The sequence below is a fragment of the Primulina huaijiensis genome, chromosome 5 (genome assembly GCF_012295235.1).
Source record: "Primulina huaijiensis isolate GDHJ02 chromosome 5, ASM1229523v2, whole genome shotgun sequence".
Taxonomy (NCBI): Eukaryota; Viridiplantae; Streptophyta; class Magnoliopsida; order Lamiales; family Gesneriaceae; genus Primulina; species Primulina huaijiensis.
The window spans coordinates 18,613,279-18,631,142 of NC_133310.1; the positions used below are offsets into that span (position 1 = coordinate 18,613,279).

At 31.9% G+C, this 17,864-nt stretch overlaps 2 protein-coding genes across 7 annotated transcripts; both read left to right on the plus strand.

Annotated features, from left to right (window-relative positions):
• Window positions 1–5,572, plus strand: LOC140976789 (uncharacterized). 6 transcript variants are annotated; one of them, XM_073441102.1, is made up of 5 exons: window positions 1–168; window positions 3,237–3,302; window positions 3,391–3,534; window positions 4,027–5,076; window positions 5,172–5,572. In XM_073441102.1, the coding sequence occupies exons 2-5, from the start codon at window positions 3,300–3,302 to the stop codon at window positions 5,298–5,300; spliced, it is 1,326 nt and encodes a 441-aa protein (XP_073297203.1). In that variant the 5' UTR covers window positions 1–168; window positions 3,237–3,299; the 3' UTR covers window positions 5,301–5,572. The 6 variants fall into 6 exon arrangements, with proteins under 6 accessions (XP_073297203.1, XP_073297201.1, XP_073297202.1 ...); XM_073441100.1 differs by having other exon boundaries at window positions 3,237–3,534; XM_073441101.1 differs by having other exon boundaries at window positions 2–168; window positions 3,237–3,534; window positions 5,181–5,572.
• A 1,308-nt stretch (window positions 5,573–6,880) lies between these two features.
• Window positions 6,881–9,146, plus strand: LOC140976790 (protein FATTY ACID EXPORT 5-like). Its single transcript, XM_073441106.1, has 3 exons — window positions 6,881–7,219; window positions 7,898–7,985; window positions 8,873–9,146. The coding sequence occupies exons 1-3, from the start codon at window positions 7,021–7,023 to the stop codon at window positions 8,943–8,945; spliced, it is 360 nt and encodes a 119-aa protein (XP_073297207.1). The 5' UTR covers window positions 6,881–7,020; the 3' UTR covers window positions 8,946–9,146.
• The last annotated feature ends 8,718 nt before the right edge of the window (window positions 9,147–17,864 follow it).

Here is a 17,864-nt window from a genome sequence, read left to right on the forward strand (position 1 = left end):
TTCATTACGCTCGTAATAAATAAATAATCTTCTGCCAAATTATAATTAATACTCTCTAAGCCCCCAAAAACTTTGAATTCAATCCCTCGCTAGGGTTTAACGGGCAGAATTTCATTCTGGATTTCAGATTTATCAGTCAGAAGAAATAATTCCAAATGCTTCTCAGTGGTACTGCCATTTCACCAGCTTGCATAATTTATTTTGTTCATAATGGGTTTTTTTTTTAAATTTTTTTTTGCACAACAATTTTTTATCAGTTGTATGAAATTTCTTTGTTTTAGACGGTTAATTATTTTTCTGTTCTGTGAAAATTATATCAGATGTGGTTCACGTTGCTGGTTTAGTTTAGTTGATTTAATTTGTTTGTTTCTTATTGAATTTAGTTGTTGCATGGTTTTGTGAGATTTTTTCTGGTATGCTTTTGTGTAAAGATGGCTAAGCGTAAAATGGAAGGACTGGATTTTGATGGTTGTAACTATTATAGAGTTGACGTGTAATTTTAGAGTCATGTTACTTTTTTTAGTGTCTGATTCGTTTGATTATTTCTTTCTAATGCTTTATCAGTTTTATTTATTGCAATGAGGTGCAAATGCTAATGCAATGTGGATATTAGTTTAAATGTGAATCGTGAATTCGCAAAACGCTGCTTCATATCCATTGACATTTTCTAATTTACGAAGGTTAAGTTTGATTGCATAATTTGATATAAGTTACAGTCTCTTACATGGTATCATCATACAGTAAAATGATATTAAATCAGGTGAAAAAGCATAATTGCTTGGCATATTCTAGTTTAATTGTTCAGCTGCATGTGCACCTGGTCCTGGTGCAACTCGAACTTGGGATCTAAGTTTGGTATATCATTTGCTTTGCCATTTGGCTAATTAATTGATATTTATTTTGAAACGCACGAGCGAAAATATTGGAAACAGGCTGAATTTCCCGGCACGTGTCAATGACTCAATCCGATTGGATAAATTGTTTACATCGAGTCCCTTCCCTTCTAATGTTTCAGAATTATGGAAGCTAATCTATATGGTTTGCTACTACCCTTAGGTCATTGTCCTGTTACTCACAATCATATTCTATTAAATATCAATGTATGAAAGTGCAATATTGTTCAAAAATGAAATATGCAAAATCAACAACAAGTTTTAATAAACCACCTCATTTTTCTTTCTAGGTCCACTGGATGAATTATCTCAAATCCATTGCGAGATTCCCAAAATCTAATCGAGATTTTATCAAATATAATATGGATTAAGCGTTTCATGGAAATATGCATAATGGCTTAAGTTTGGTATTAACGGATGTGTCCGTTGAGTTTCCGTTTTCTTGTTAAGGAGGATTTTTTATTGTCTTATTTTTCTGTACTAATTTTTGTTTTTTTCTTAATCATTTTCTTTATGTTTCTCAAAGCTAATTTACTTGCTTCAAAAATAATTCAATGACAAACTTTTTGCGTATTTAGCATGCACTAACAAAATAAATTGATGATAAAATAAATAAAACACAACATTGAGCATCTGTTATTTTTTTAAGGCAGTAAAATACTATGTGGCTAGAAATTTGATATGGCACTCAACATCTGTTATTTGAGACGTCATCACATTAATTTTTCTTTTGACCTACTCATAATAGTAATTGTTTTCTAGTGTCAAAAGCATCTTTATCGCTCGAGCTGGTGAAAAATTTAATTCAAAAGTCTGTCTCTTCCAGCTATAAATGTGTGTGCCCTCACTGTGATTTTGTCATTCTATTCATGGCAATATTTTCATAATCCTTGTTTCAGATCCCCAAATTTCTTCTATTAGTTTCTTTGATTTTACTTCCTATTCTCTCGAAGAAATATTTGTAGACGCTCGTCAAGGTATACTCTTCCGTATTTATTTAATGTGCTGGTTTGACTTCAGTTATTTGATTTGTTTAATTATAAGTTATGTAAACTGTTCTATTCCATTACTAGAAACAGTTAACAATGACTTTGAAAATCTGCCATATTTTGAGGACTAGAGAGGTCGTTTACATCAATGTTTTACAATTTTGAAGTTTAAACATTGAAGTATGTATAATTGTATACTTGGAGAGATGCTTATATCTATAATCTTTCTCCACCTTATGATAGATTATAAAAATAATGTTGATGCCTGATGGCGTGATACTCTCAACCAGCCTTTGGAAAGGAGGATTTTAATTGGTGTTAATGGTCTTCTTCCATATCATTGTCTTCATATTGCATACCCCATTACCCCTTATTTTATCTGTTTCTTAATCTTGTTAAAAACCAGTCAGTGGTTAGGCTATGACATGAATGGCACTCAGTGCTGGCACATAGCTGGATTTTTCAGAGCTTGTTCAATGGTGTTTTTTTGGAAATAAATAATCTTTAATCATGTAGAGTTAGTTTATTTATTAAGCTATATTATTAAGTGTTCAAATGAAAATAACTACGCGATGAATAAAACATAACACTAAATTGTTCAATCCCTCGGGTTAGAATTTAAGGAATAGCAGGTTAATATATTTATTATCATCATACACCACGTCTGAATCAGCTCGTTAACGATCCCTTTAAAACTCGAGTATTTCTCTCTATTGCAGTCTGCAGATTACAGGAGCTATCTACATTTCTTACACTCAGGTTTATACATTTCATTTGGTGATTCTTGAAAAATTCATGGAGAGAAATTTAGGAAAATATCTGGGGATTTTGTTCCATTATGAAATTATGGAAGAGGCTTAAATTTATAATCTTTCTCATAAGAAAGAGTGAAAAACAGTCCTTCTCAAGCACTGTATCGGAATTGATCCATATCAAATATAGATGCATGTTGGATAATGGATGTCTGAGGGGTTGTAATTTCTAAACCCAAGCCAAGACTTATAAATATACATCCAAAACCTCATATTACTGATCAACATAACATTGTTGAGGTTATCTCGTTGGGAATTCATAGCAGTTTGCTCTTGGCTGTTCAAACTTTTGAATAAAATAAGCTACCTGAATGACCCAATTCCTTACTTGGCTGCAATTCTTGCCACCACATGTTATAACATACTTAAGTGTAAAGTTTCATGATTCATTTTTCTCCTGTGCTGGTAGCAACACTTGTTTTAAAGCGTTTATTCACAAACTCATAAAACTATTGTTTTTTTTATCCTTTTGTCGACTCTATTATTTGCAGCTATTTGTTTAATAATGAACTTATTGATCTCAATGTTTTCTCCAAGACCAGCATCTGAAATGTCAACCACCAAATTCATAGTGAAGTCGAGAATGAGTATATTTTTTTGTTTTGATGGTATGTATGGTTACTTTATATATTCAAACATGATATTATATAAAAGAAGATTAAATAAAGTTGTTCACGTGAGTGCATGGAATTGCAGTGTCTGGTAGGACTAACTCTTGATTACCAACACTTCAACCGAGCTGATATTGGGATTTATGTGTTTGGTATCTGCAATCTCCTTGTACTTATTGTTTGGTATCAGTTTTTCTGCCGTATAAATCTGCTGAAGGATCCAAATTGTGTAAGTATTTTTATTCTCTCCAACACGGCTGAAAGTGGAAAGTATGTCAATGAATATGAGAACTTCTAGGACCTTCTATAATACAGGAAAAAAAATCTAGACGAAATTAATGCCAAGAGAGAATATACCTAAAATAAGTTTCTAGGAGCACCCTATTAAGGAAGAAAGATTGAGATGATACCTTGTTTAACATAACGTTCAGTCTTTAAGTTGAGCATATGAATTTCTTGCCTTGAAGAAGTAGCACACAAATTAATTAAGTGATAAATTTCATGGTACCAAAGTGCCTAGATACGGTTCCATATTAATATATCCTTTCGTTATTTAAGTTATGTTTGTTGCTTGTTATCATCGTTAATCATGAAAGAATGCACGACTTGTTATTTTCTTACCTACAATCAAGTGTTTCTTTACGTTTGGGGCCTGACCGCTAGCTATTACTTAGACAATTTTCTTTATTTGAATTGACTAGGAAATAAATAAACTTTGCAGCTATTTCCCAAAATGAATCAACTTAATCAAGGGGAGAGCTCTGCTGGCCCTTCAGTCCTTCCTGCCAAGCGGAAACGTGGTCGTCCACGTAAAGATCCCAGTTCAAAGCATGCTAAAGCTGCTCACACACCACCTGGTTTTGTAGGAACGAAAGAATACCTTTCTCAGAGAGCTGATCAAACCAATGGAGTTGATATAATGGTTGGCCAGCCAGTGACTGGCGTTGTTGAGGCTACATTTGATGCTGGTTATTTGCTTACTGTTCGAATTGGTAATTCAGATACAAATTTAAGGGGTGTTGTTTTCAAACCTGGACATGTTATTCCGGTCACAGCAGCTAACGATGTGGCCCCGCATATGAAAATGATCAGGAGAAATGAAGTCCGCATGCCCACTGAAAAACGAGGTTGGTCACGGCGCGAGAAACTTCCTATTCAACCAGGTGCCATAGTTCCTTTAAAACACAAATATTCATCGCCAAAAATTGCTCCTCGTGTTCCTCCAGTCGATGTGAAAGGCACTGTGGTTCCTATTTTACTTCAACCCGGCGATTTTTCGAATGAGATATCACCTTCCGATCAAATACCTTTAAACACACCTCAATCTGGTCACATGTTGGAATTTGGAGACAATGATGTGCATATGGTTGAACCTTTAGCCATGTTACCACCGGATCGATCTATACCAGTTAGCCAGATGTTCATGGCCACACCGTCTCATCACAGCCACCAATTTTCCATAGTTAGTGAGCAGATTAACACCAGTTCTGTTAAAGAAGGTGCCCCCAGCGTCAATGACAGCGGACTAGAAAAAGGTGACCAACCAATGAAATCAATAGATACCGATACATCAGGCTCTTGGCAAACATCGGATACTCAGACGGAGAACAGTAAGGAAACATTAAATTGCTTATCAGAGGATTTAGATGGCATTTCAAAACAAGACTTGGGAAATATCATTGATCCCTTTTCATCTGAGTCCTTGCAAACTGTGACTGGTGCAAAACCTTTTTTCGATTACGAAACCGGGAAGATGACGGAGCTTTTAAAGGTAAGAAGAAACCTTAACTCATGCAAATATCTTTGTTTAACACAATAGAAGTGGTGATTTCTAGCGTCTTTCTTTGATTGCATAACCTGCTCTAGGCTGTACAGGAAAATATGAAAGAGAACGAGGTGCACATTGCAGAAGAACCAACTTTCGTACCTGAGATTGAGTTTCCCGAAACTTATGCCGCTGAAATGGATTTAGAAAATGAAACAATCATTCCATGATCAGAAATCTTTCTGATCGTACAGCAACAAATATGTGTTTGAACGAGTGGAGCGGCATTCTGAACAGCTAAATGAGTATGTTTACTTTTCTCGTGGTTCATATATCGGCAAACATGTGGGAATCCTTCTCACTAGCAAAAGGATTTAGGAGTATGCTCTGTTTATCTGCAGTCATAAGCAATTTAATGTTTATTTACATTATAGGTGCACTTTGCTGAGACTTTGTTGTCTTGAAATCCGATTCTTAATTTTATTCTGTTTTTCAGATTCTCTCTTGCTTGGTATGCTTCATTTATTAACACTCTTGTTAAATGTCTTTGCGTTGTGATTATTTTGTCAATCAAGCATTCTTGAGGTGAGGCAGATTCAGTAGAATAGTCGGGGCTCATAAATTTTCAAAAATTCAAAATTTATATTTAATTTCTTTAAAATATAAATTTTTCTTTTTTTAAATATCTTATGATTAAATTTTCAAGTCTGCCCCTGCCTTTGCAAAACATGCTGCAGAGTCGCCTCGATCGATTGGTCTAATCACATCACTTTGCGTTTGATATCATATTGTTTGTTTGGCTTATCGATCTTGTGCTACTTTTAAAGAGTAGGTCTCTTGTGAGCCGGTCTCACAAATTTTTATCTGTTAGACAGGTCAAATCTACCGATATTCACAATAAAAAGTAATACTTTTAGCATAAAAAGTAATACTTTTTCATGGATGACTCAAATAAGATATCCGTCTCATAAAATACGACTCGTGAGATGGTTTTACACAAGTTTTTGTCACTTTTATATAAAGGGTAATTTCAACTCCCATTTCATGTATTCGACAATTACTTCCCTTTGATGAGTTATTACTTGTACACCTGATTAGGGTGGTAAATAAATGCATAAAGTGTAGGATAAGTAAATGTATGAAGTGTAGGGGAGTGGAATGTAAATAATTTTCCTAACCTGCCCCAATCCAAGTAAACCACAAAGTATAATCTCGACACTTGTTGGAGTGGATTTGGACCATATATTTGGAAAACCGCTAATTGCCTCAGTCGATCAAATGTTTTATACTTGTTGGGCTATTTGGATTTTCTTTTATTATTTTGGACTCTTGGGATTGTTGTAAGTTGGGTGAAGGGGGAAAAACAAGAATGTATTTTTGAGATTGATTTTTTGGCTCATTGGGTCAAATTAAGCCAATGAATCATATGCACTGGCGAAGAAGTGTCGTTGATAAATCTAGCTTATAAATATTAAATGAAGAAGAATATGCTAATAATTCAGTATTACTCGTGTGATTCTAATCACTTATAAAACTTTAAGCCAAAATACTGGTTATCATTCACATATTTGATGCCCAATAATATATTAGACAAGCTTAGTAGTAACTAAATTCCTATGAAAATTTCATAGTGTCAACTTCTATATGAACAAAGTAGGGATAATTTATAAGATAAATTTAGTCAACGATTTGTTTTAAAATTGAACTCTTCAAATATATTTTAAATATGAAAGTATTTTTTTTAAAAAAAAATTGTTGATCGAGATTAAAATAAAAATGCACTAAAAAAATTATGGTCAACGGAGTTGATAGCATGAACAAATTGACCGACTCAACAAGCAAGCCGTCACCATTGAAACTTTCAAAATCTTCCTTCATTTCATCCATCTTTTAAATTTGATCCCAAAAATTTGGAAAACCCTAAGTTTCTCAGAAACCCAGTTCAGAAAAATGCTGGATTTTTGCTTCACGATCCCGTATGGGCTACTTTTGGTGGTAGGTGGCGTAATTGGATACGCGAAGAAAGGCAGCACTGCGTCGCTGGCTGGTGGCGCCGGCACCGGTTTGCTGCTCGTTCTCGCCGGATTTCTCAGCCTCCAAGCCTACAACAAGCGCAAAAATTCCTACTTTGCGTTGATTCTGGAGACGGGTATTCTTCTTTCTAATCGATATTTGTTTTATTTATTTTAGATCAAAAATAAAATTGGTATATGAATTGATTTTAAGTGAAATATTGAAACGAGGATAAATAATTAATTAAGTGAAAGAAAAAATGTTATATAGGTGAATTTCATCCTCTTTTATTTGTTTTAATTTTATATAAATGATAAATTTTCAATGTTTCTATTACACTTCAAATACGTGATATGACCTATGAAATCAAATTTAATATAATTCTATTATATGTATGGATTTAATTGTTTTCAATAATTTATGAATCCATTTGATCATTATACTATTAATGTGCCGTAATCATAATTAACAATAATACAATTGCCAATTCGATAATTAACAATAGTTTATGTACTAATCTGATTCTAATTTCAAATTAAGAAAATATGCATCAGAGTCATTTTCCATTGTTCTACCAATCTGATAACAAATTGTCTCATATTAAAATGAATGGACTTAAATTTGGAATCTCTTCATGGTCCAACTTTGAGAAATATCCCTTGTTTAATATGAAGTCTTCTTATCCCATATTGAAAATGCTTAATTAACCAGGAAAAAAATATTGATGTTTGTCATTTTTTGAGTTAAATCTTTTATTGTACTTGTGGTTTTGCATTACATATTGATTCATTCATTTTGACGTTTCTTGGAACAGCTATTGCTGCCTTGCTAACGTGGGTTATGACCCAGAGGTATCTACAAACTTCGAAGATAATGCCGGCTGGTATGGTTGCTGGGATCAGGTGAAGTAAACTCAAATGTGCAGTTGCAACTTGTATTGATTTGAAAATCTTTGTGCATATTGTTGGTGTAATTGAGTTTCACAAAATAGCGTCTACAATTATCTGAGCTAGTTTATAGAAGAGCTCGAAGAGGCTGAGTGTTATATCAGCCCATTCCCTTTCTAAGAAAGTGATTCCTAAGTTGATGAGCCAGTTGGTGAGAAACTTGCACTTAACCAAGTATTTCTTATGTCGCAGACATCGAGGGCTACATTTTATATTTTAAAATATACTTGATTACAAGAAAAAATTTATTGGGGAAATCACCCTTGCTAGCCAGCCTTGGCAGTTGACTGTATCTTGTTGCTTTATAATTTGCAATGGCATGCCTACATTGTTGAGTTGATTTATTCATGGTATTCTGGATGTTTGTGTTTCTTGGCTAACTGATACCCAACATAGAGAGAGTGGTGTGCGTTAAAAATAGAATTAAAGCTCACACACCTAATGACCTAAGCAATTCTTTGCTGGATAATTTCTAGTTATAGTCTTCCGATATGGCTGCCCCTCGACTTGCAGTGCGATTCTCATTTGTCCGAATACTATGGATGGAAATGTATTTGTAAATATTTAGAACTCTTTTCTTATCCAAAATGTTGGGACGAGACCCTGTTCTGTTCTCAAATCTTGTCGGAGTTCAACCCTACTCTCATTTCCTTTAGAATGTGCCGAAGTATCGCATCCTCTGGATACCATTTGCAACGTTCTTTCTTAATCGTTCTACAGAATGGGTCAACCCTCGTCTCCCGCATTTGTCTTTGCAACTTATCTGATGCTAATATACAGTAGAAAGCATTTCGATTTAAGTAGACGAGCAGAATTGTTAACCATTGGTTTCTTGTTTGCAGTTTTCTCATGACTGGATTTTATCTGTACAAGATTGCAAATGGTGGCAACCATATCCCTTCGAAATCTGACTGATTCTACCGACAAGTTAGTCCCATACAGTCTCGTACTGTATGTACCCATACAGACATGTTAGAATTTTGGCTTTGGACGCGCGATAATTTGATGAGATGTATTGTATTTATACAAGCATGAGAATTATGATTATTGCAGTTTCTACCATGGAATGCTTATTATTGTTATATGCTATTATCAAATTAAATGAAATTAATATTTTGGAATTGATAAGCTAAAGTAAATCAAACATGCTAAAGCTGATTTCTTTTGCTGAAACTGCGAGTCGACTCAGTTGAGTAAAAACAGTAATATGGAGAAAGTGGCAATATTTTTTTAAACAAGTGACAATATTTTTTTATTTATAATTATAATTATAATATAATCGGCTAGTCTTGGGGTTTTTTTTAATAAAATATTGCCCAAAAAAAAAATTTCTATTAAATTCGAAGAACTATAATATTTATTTTTTAAAAAAGTTGGCCAATCTTGAGGTTAATATGATTGTTTTATTAAAAATGCCACTAGGTTATATTTAGGCATATTTTTAGGAAATTGAAATTTTTTTTTTTTTTGGAAAATGAATATGTGATAGTTTGAAATATAACTTTCACACAATTTTTTTAAAATTTATGACATTTCTCAATAAAAAAATATAACGAGGCCATTTTTTTTTTTTTTTTTTTTTATAAAAAAGAGGGAGATTGCGACAATGTGGAATAAGATCCTTTGTTTTAAATATTAAAATCTCTAGTTTGAATTAACCTTATATAATTCCTTAATATTTAAAATATGATTTTAATTAATATTTTATTTTTAATTATTAGAAATCAATTGTATGTTTTATCAATCAAATAGTATAAAAAAATAGACGAATCACAATTGATACTCAAGAAACTCAAACTAGCAAAAAAAATTCATTCAGATCGAACTCAAATTCCAAAGAATATCTTTAGTCGAGCTCGCTTGAGTATTGGGTGTAAGAGTTTTTTCAACAAAATCATGTTTCTACACAATTATGAACATGATAAACAATATGCGAAAGCGGATCGAGCGTTACCTCGGGCCATTGAATAATTTGTAAATTTTCGATTTTCCTCCGATTGAAACATTCTAAGCACTCAAACTCTCTGTAGATTGTGTATTTTTGTTTTTATGAGATGTGTGTTTAGATATCTCAATCGCTGGTATTTATAGGCCTCTCATACCATCAATGAGTGATTGCGGGAGCTTGATTGTCAAAAAGAGAATGCGAATGCGTGTCTCGATTTTCTAAAGTTGATGTGACGTATACATATTTTGTCAAAAGATGTAGGCAATAGTCGTCGTCATTGTCGACACGTTTAATAATTCTCATTTTGAATTGATATGTGCCATTGTATTTTTTTACATTCTCCCACTTGGCTTATATCTCATTTTCCATAGGAGAAAACAAACTAAATGAATCACGACGATATGTCATCTTAAAACGACTATTACCTTCCATGTATCACAATGCATTATTTCTCTCAAATCTATGTAACTTAATGAATAAACTTAAGTTTACTCGAGGTCCAACTTTATTGATATTTCTCGAATCAATTAATATGTACACAATAAATATGAGAAAATATCACATCATAGTTTCATTAATTTGTTCTTACAACAAAATTACATAATGGAACCAAGTCTCATTCTTTCTGTATGATCCTTAAATTTCAATGATGACATGCCTTTAGTCAAAGGATCTGCAATCATCATTTCAGTGCTAATATGCTCGATAATTAATTTCTTATCTTTAATACGTTCTCGTATGGAAAAATACTTAATGTCGATGTGCTTGCTTCGACTACCACTTTTGTTATTTTTAGCAATAAAAACAACAGCTGAATTGTCACAGTATATTCTTGATGGCCTAGATATAGAAACCATAATTCTAAGCCTCGAATTGAAACTCTTCAACCATACACGATATGAGGTTGCCTCAAAACAAGATACGAACTCAGCTTCCATAGTGGAAGTAGCAGTCAATGTCTGCTTTGAACTCCTGCAAGATACAGCTCCACCAGCTAGCATGAAAATATATCCTGAAGTGGATTTTCGTGAATCAATGCAGCTAGCATAGTCTGAATCAGAGTAACCAATTACTTCCAAATTTTCAGTTCATCTGAACATAAGCATATAATCTTTGGTCTCTTGAAAGTACCTCATCACTTTCTTTGCAGTTTTCCAGTGGTCTAAACTTGGATTACTATGATATCTTTCCAACATCTCAACAACAAATGCAATGTTAGGTCTAGTGCAAACATGAGCATACATCAAGCTTCTGACAACAAAAGCATAAAGAATGTTTTTCATTGGTTCCGCTCTAAATCATTCTTTGGGCATTGACTTAAATTGAACTTATCTCCTTTCACAATAAGAGCTATATTTGGTGAACAATCTTTCATCTGATATCTCTCTAAAACTTTGTTGATATAGGTTTCTTGAGACAGATCTAGAATACCTCTAAGTCGGTCTATATGTATCTTAATGCCAATGACATAAGATGCATCACTCATATCCTTCATATCAAAGTTTTTAAAGAGAAATTGTTTCACCACATATAACAAACCATTGTCGTTGGTTGCAAGTAATATATCATCCACATATAGAATAAGGAAACAAATCTTACTCCCGCCGACCTTCTGATATATACATTGATTCATGGGGTTCTCTACGAATACGAATGAAGAGATAACATCATGAAATTTTAAATACCATTGACGAGAAGCTTGTTTCAATCAATATATAGATTTTTTAAGCTTACATACATAGTGCTCACCATTACTAGAAGAAAATCCTTCAGGTTGTTTCATATAAACATCTTCTTTTAGTTCTCCGTTGAGCAAAACTATTTTCACATCAATTTGCTGTAAATCTAAGTCAAAATGCGCAACTAATGCAAGAATGATATGGATAAAATCTTTCTTAGATATAGAAGAAAAAGTCTCCTTATAGTTGATTCCTTTCTGCTGAGTGAATCTTTTAGCTACGAGTCTTGCTTTATATATTTTAATGTTGCCTAATGAGTCTTTCTTTGTTTTGAAGACTCATTTACATCCAATGCATTTTACACCATCAGACAACTGAACAAGATCCCAGACTCCATTAAATGTCATAGAATTCATCTATTTTTTCATAGCATTAAACCACATTTTTGACTCATTACAACTCATGTCATGTAAAAATGTTTCAGGATCATTTTCGGCTCCAATGTTAAAATCTGATTCTTTTAAATATACAACATAATCACTAGATATAACTGATCTTCTTATTCTAGTAGATCTCCTTGGGTTGTTTGGTTGATCAAAAATTTCTTATTGTTTTTCATTAACAACTTGATCTACTGGATTTTCATCAGCGATTTGTGGAACTTCAATAACCGGTTGACTAACACCCGCTTGGTCTTGAGGGATGTGAATAACGACAAATCTATCATTTGAATAAGATGATTATGAATTAATGTGATCTTTCTCAAAACCTATGTCATTTGAATGATCACTCCCACTAATCAAGTCATTCTCAAGAAATTTTGCATTTCTTGATCTCACAATTCTAGTGTTGTAAGATGGACAATAGAATCTGTACCCTTTGAATTTTTCTGTTTACCTAATGAAATATCAACTTGTAGTTATTGGGTCCAATTTATTTTCATGGGGGTTGTAAACTCTTATTTCTGAAGGACAACCTCAAACGCGTATATGTTGTAAGCTCGGTTTCCAACCTTTAAATAATTCAAATGGCGTCTTTGTGACAGTCTTAGTTGGAACAAGATTTAATACATACACAACTGTCTTAAGAGCTTCAGTCAATAAGGATTTAGGAAGTTTGGAGCTACTAAACACACTCCTCACCATGTCCAATAATGTTCGGTTTTTCCTCTCAGCTACGCCATTTTGGTCCGGAGAACCAAGCATAGTATATTGGGCAACAATCTCATGCTCTTGGAGAAACTTCGCAAACAGACCATGTGAATTTCCATTCTCAGTATATCTACCGTAATTTTCTCCACCTCTATCGGTTCTCATGATCTTAATTTGTTTTTACATTGAAACCTTAAAGACTTCAAGTGCTTCGTTTTTGTTATGAAACATGTAAATATACATGTATCGTAAGTAATCATTAATGAAATAGATAAAATATTTCGGACTTTGCATATCCATATCTGGACAACAGATATCTAAATGTATGATTTCTAATATTTATATACTCATCTTGGCACTCTTTTTAGACTTATTGATATGCTTTTCTTTTATGCAGTCCACACAAGTCTCAAAATAGTAAAATCTAAAGTACTAAATAATTCATCATTCACTAATCTTTTAATCCTCTCTATGGAGATGTGTTCCAATCTCCGGTGCCATAATATAGATGAATCTTCATTTATAACACATATTTTAATACCTCATTGAACATGCATAACAATGTTAAAATTTTGTAAAGAAATAGAGAAAAGACAATCAATCATTGTACCATTTCCACTAATATTTGATTTATAAAATAAATTTATTGATTTGTCCAAAAACTGAAATGAATAACCAAAGGGTACAAGATTTGAAACTGAAATTAAATTCTTAGAAAAACTGGAAACATAAAATGTCTTTTTCAATTTTAAAATAAAACCACTATCCAATATAAGGCAGCAAGTCCTAATAGATTTCACATGCGAAGACATCTTGTTTCCTGAATAGATGTTCTGATCATTCCCTAGAGGTTTCATTAGGCTTTGCATACACTGCAAGGTATTTGTAACATGGATTGTAGAATCAGAATCAATCCACTATGTGTTATAAATCATATCAATTATATTAGATTCATAACAGACAAATGAAATATGAATACCTTTCTTTTCAAGAACAATCCTTAAATTTATTGCAATATTTCTTTATGTGTCCCGTCTTTTCCTAAAAAAACACTTGGATTCTTTATTGATGTCAGGTTGGGGTGGAATTATTCATTTTCTTTTTCCTTGACTTTGGCTTGCTTCTTATAATTTATTTGTGTAGTCATAAAAACATTATCACTCGTTTCCATTAGCAACCTTCTTTCCTTTTGAACACACATGGTTATTAATTCATTTATTGACCACTTATCTGTATGTGTGTTGTAGAAAATTTTGAAGGGTCCATATTGTTGTGAAAGAGTGCATAAAATGTAGTTCACAAGAAAAGTTTCAGACATTTTTACTTCAAGTGTCCTGAGTCGAGCCGCTATGTCTCGTGTTTTTATAATGTGCTATCGCACACCTCTCATACTGGTGAGCCTTAATTAAGAGAATTTCATAATTAGGATGCTGGTAAGTGCCTTATCTGAAGACTGAAACTGTTCATCAATAGCATTCAGTAATTCTTTTACATTATTATGCTGATCGACGGAACCACGCATGTTAGCAGAGATTTTGGTCTTTATGAACATTACGCATAGTCGATTAGATCGCTCCCATTTTTCATAAAGATCAACATCATCTGGAATGCTGTTTCAGCAATAGCAGATGGTTTGTATTTTCGTATAGCATAATCAATATCCATCCACCCCAATTGAAGAAGAATTTTTTCTTTTCATATTTTATAATTATCGCTCTTCAGTTCGGGAATGTCACATTTCAATCAGAAAAACTCGCAGGTTGCATAACTGAATAAAAATATAATATAGGTAATATCATGTTTTACCAATGTAAATCATGTTTTAAAAATCTAGTGACATAAAATTTACCTGTGGGTTAAAATTTTAATTCAATAAGATTTTTCTGAAACTTTATGATAAAACTTTCAAAATATATTTTCCCTTAATTTCTGTGGATAAATTAAGAAAAATATAATTTTGATATTTAACCTAATTAGTTATATAAATATATCAAAAATATATGTAGGGTAAAATTTATTATGTTTATATAATTAACTACAATTAATTGGATTACTTAATGCATAATTTTTCATAATTAAGGAAGTTGTTATTACTCAATTATTTAAAATTATACGATTCACTGAACAAAATTTTGGTTTTACTTAATACTTTATATAATAATTATTTAGTGATACAATCAACACTTTCCAAGAGTGCTCCCAGGAAGATAAGTAGGGCTAAGGCTCTTTAAATACCTAACTCCTAGACAGAGCAAAGTTCTCAGAGAGACCAGTAGCAAGTCAAGGCATTTTAAACCGATTTATGAAGAATTCTATCAGATCATGTTTTTTACGTCACCTTATAATTATTATTTAACTTAATTATTCACATTTATGTGAATCTTTATAAGCCAAAACTTTTCATTAAATAACTTTATATTTACATTTTACTTAATATGTTTATTTAAAATTATAAACAACTTTATATAATTTAATATGAACAAAATATGAACAACTTTATATTACATTTAAAAATTTCAAGAATAAATGCAATCATAATATTAAATTTGCATATTCATATCAAATAAATATCCATAATATTTGGCATAATATCTAACATGCAAAAATAATTTGTAAACATGTATTGGAATTTGCATTAATTTGAAAATTAAAAATCTAATTCTCAATTCAAACTTTTATTATCATTATTTTGAGTTTGAAAATTATTTTCAGAATATTTCAAATTTAACCTTTCATTTTAATCAAATTACCACAACTTCTTACAGACAAATTTACCGACAAAACATTTTGGCCAAATACCCAATATGATGGTTGGGCTATGATTATCATTCATAAATATGCCAGCATTCATAATTGAAATTTTCGTATTCTATCTCACATTTTCTCATTTCATTACCATATATTATTATAATATTCATAATAATAATATTTTTTTAAAAAAAATATTAAAATAATATAAACTTTTCAGACCATTTAATTCATCTTCTGACTTCATGTGATATGTAGGATTCATATTAAATGTTTCAAATATGAAGGCAGTTGATTTGTCTATTTCATTATATCGAACATCGTCTTCAACATCTCCGAAAGCGTTCATAATAAAATTTTTAGAAACATTCGTATAGAAAATTTCTTCTCTCAAAAATTTTTTAAAAAAAGAGAAAACTGAATATTGTCATCTTCAAAATTTCAAGGTTTAATAGAGAACTTCAACCGAGAAATAAGTTTTCCTACCAATTATATTCAAAAGAAATTCTCAAGTAAGTTTCTTAATATTATTATGTCTGACCTTCAAACTTCAAGTTTCTTACGCAAAAATTCCATAAATAATATTTTCCAAAATTTCATGATATTCGAATTTCAGAAAATGAAAACAAATATTTTTAAGAAAGAGGTATCACGGCTCTTATACAAAATATTAGAGTTTTTTCAACAAAATCACGTTTCTATACAACTATAAACATGATAAACAACACGCGAAAACATATCGAGCATTACCTCCGGTCATCGAATAATTTGTAAGTTTTTGGTATTCCTCCTATTGAAGCCTTCTAAGTACTCCAACTCTCTATAAATTGTGTTTCTTTGTTCTTAAAAGGTGTGTGCTTTGGAACCTCAATCGCTGATATTTATAGGCATCTCATACCATCAATGAGTGATTGCAGGAGCTTGATTGTCAAAAAGAGGATGAGCATGCGTGTTTCAATTTTCTAAATTTGAGGCGACATACGCATATTTTGTCAAAAGATGTAGGCAATGACCGTCGTCATTGTCGACACGTTTAATAATTCTCCTTTTGAATTGATACATGTCATTTTTTTCTTACATTGGGTTCATATAATTTATTTTTATAGTTTTTGATCCATATATGGCGGCCACCATCCCATATGCTAAATTTGGAAGAGGAAAAAAGATAATGAAAAGTAGAAAAACACATTGATTTTAAAGGGAGGGGAAACGGCTCAAAACAATCCAACGTTGGTTTCTTGAGATTCCAGGAAAAAAAGACTGATTTTTGAATAATTAACAAAAAATTCTATAGCCTATCTTGATTCTATATTTCTGGAATCAATGGATTGATTGTGTTTTCATGTAGAATGGTTAATTTGAGTTGAGATAATAACGAAGAATCAAAAAGAAAATGTTGGGATGTTTCTCATGTTGATTATGAGGAGAGAACCCAGAAAAGATCATCTAAAATGGATGCTCAAGAACATAAGAAGACAAATTATCTTGCTCTTTTGCTAATATATCCTTCAAATCTGGTAATATTTTTATTATATATATACTTATATACAATATACATACATATATGTTATTGATCATGCCTCATCCCATTACCTTTCTTTCTATTCGTCATTTCCAGGAAGACATAACCATGGGGGTTTATGTATATTGTTGAGGAAAATCCATAAATCATAGTATTCATCATGTTAAATCATCAAGAATTTGATTGAAAACTTAAGCGGAAGCATACCTGAAGCCATAATTCTGAATTCTTTAGAACGTGTCTTGATCTTACAAATCTACACTATCTTTTCTTGAAAAAATCATTTAGTTTTCTCTTCGGAAGTAATTTCTTAATGTGAAAGAGAATAGAGAACGTAATTACCCGCGATCTGAGGACAATGATCTATATATAAATAATAATGTATATCATTATTTTCTGATATTTTTGTTTTTGCTCATCATTAAAAGAGAAATTAAATTTGTGTTTCTACAGATTATCGGCCCACAACCTATTAGATACATTAAAGTCCAAACCCAAAATATTAGTTGATCATTTTATTTTGAGCTTAAATTAGTATACAACTCACAACGCAAAATCATTCACATATAAGCTCATATAAATAAAATTGATCTAACAAACTCCCACTAGAGCTATATGTGTAACATTATAATTATGTTTGTAAAAATAACCTTATGAGTTATAAAATGTTGTCATTCCGAAACATATCTATAACCAATCTGATCCATCAATCACATCAACATAGGATTAAAACAGTCNTAACCTTATTGAGATCAAACTTTAAACCATAATCAGAGTGTGACTTGA

What these genes read in the sequence shown, in the direction of transcription:
- LOC140976789 (XM_073441100.1), top strand. Translation starts at nt 3,379, where the DNA reads ATGGAATTGCAGTGTCTGGTAGGACTAACTCTTGATTACCAACACTTC. An exon ending in TGCTGAAGGATCCAAATTGT is followed by an intron (nt 3,535 to 4,026) that starts GTAAGTATTTTT and finishes TAAACTTTGCAG; the next exon opens with CTATTTCCCAAAATGAATCA. An exon ending in AGATGACGGAGCTTTTAAAG is followed by an intron (nt 5,077 to 5,171) that starts GTAAGAAGAAAC and finishes AACCTGCTCTAG; the next exon opens with GCTGTACAGGAAAATATGAA.
- LOC140976790 (XM_073441106.1), top strand. Translation starts at nt 7,021, where the DNA reads ATGCTGGATTTTTGCTTCACGATCCCGTATGGGCTACTTTTGGTGGTA. An exon ending in TGCGTTGATTCTGGAGACGG is followed by an intron (nt 7,220 to 7,897) that starts GTATTCTTCTTT and finishes TTCTTGGAACAG; the next exon opens with CTATTGCTGCCTTGCTAACG. An exon ending in GGTATGGTTGCTGGGATCAG is followed by an intron (nt 7,986 to 8,872) that starts GTGAAGTAAACT and finishes TCTTGTTTGCAG; the next exon opens with TTTTCTCATGACTGGATTTT.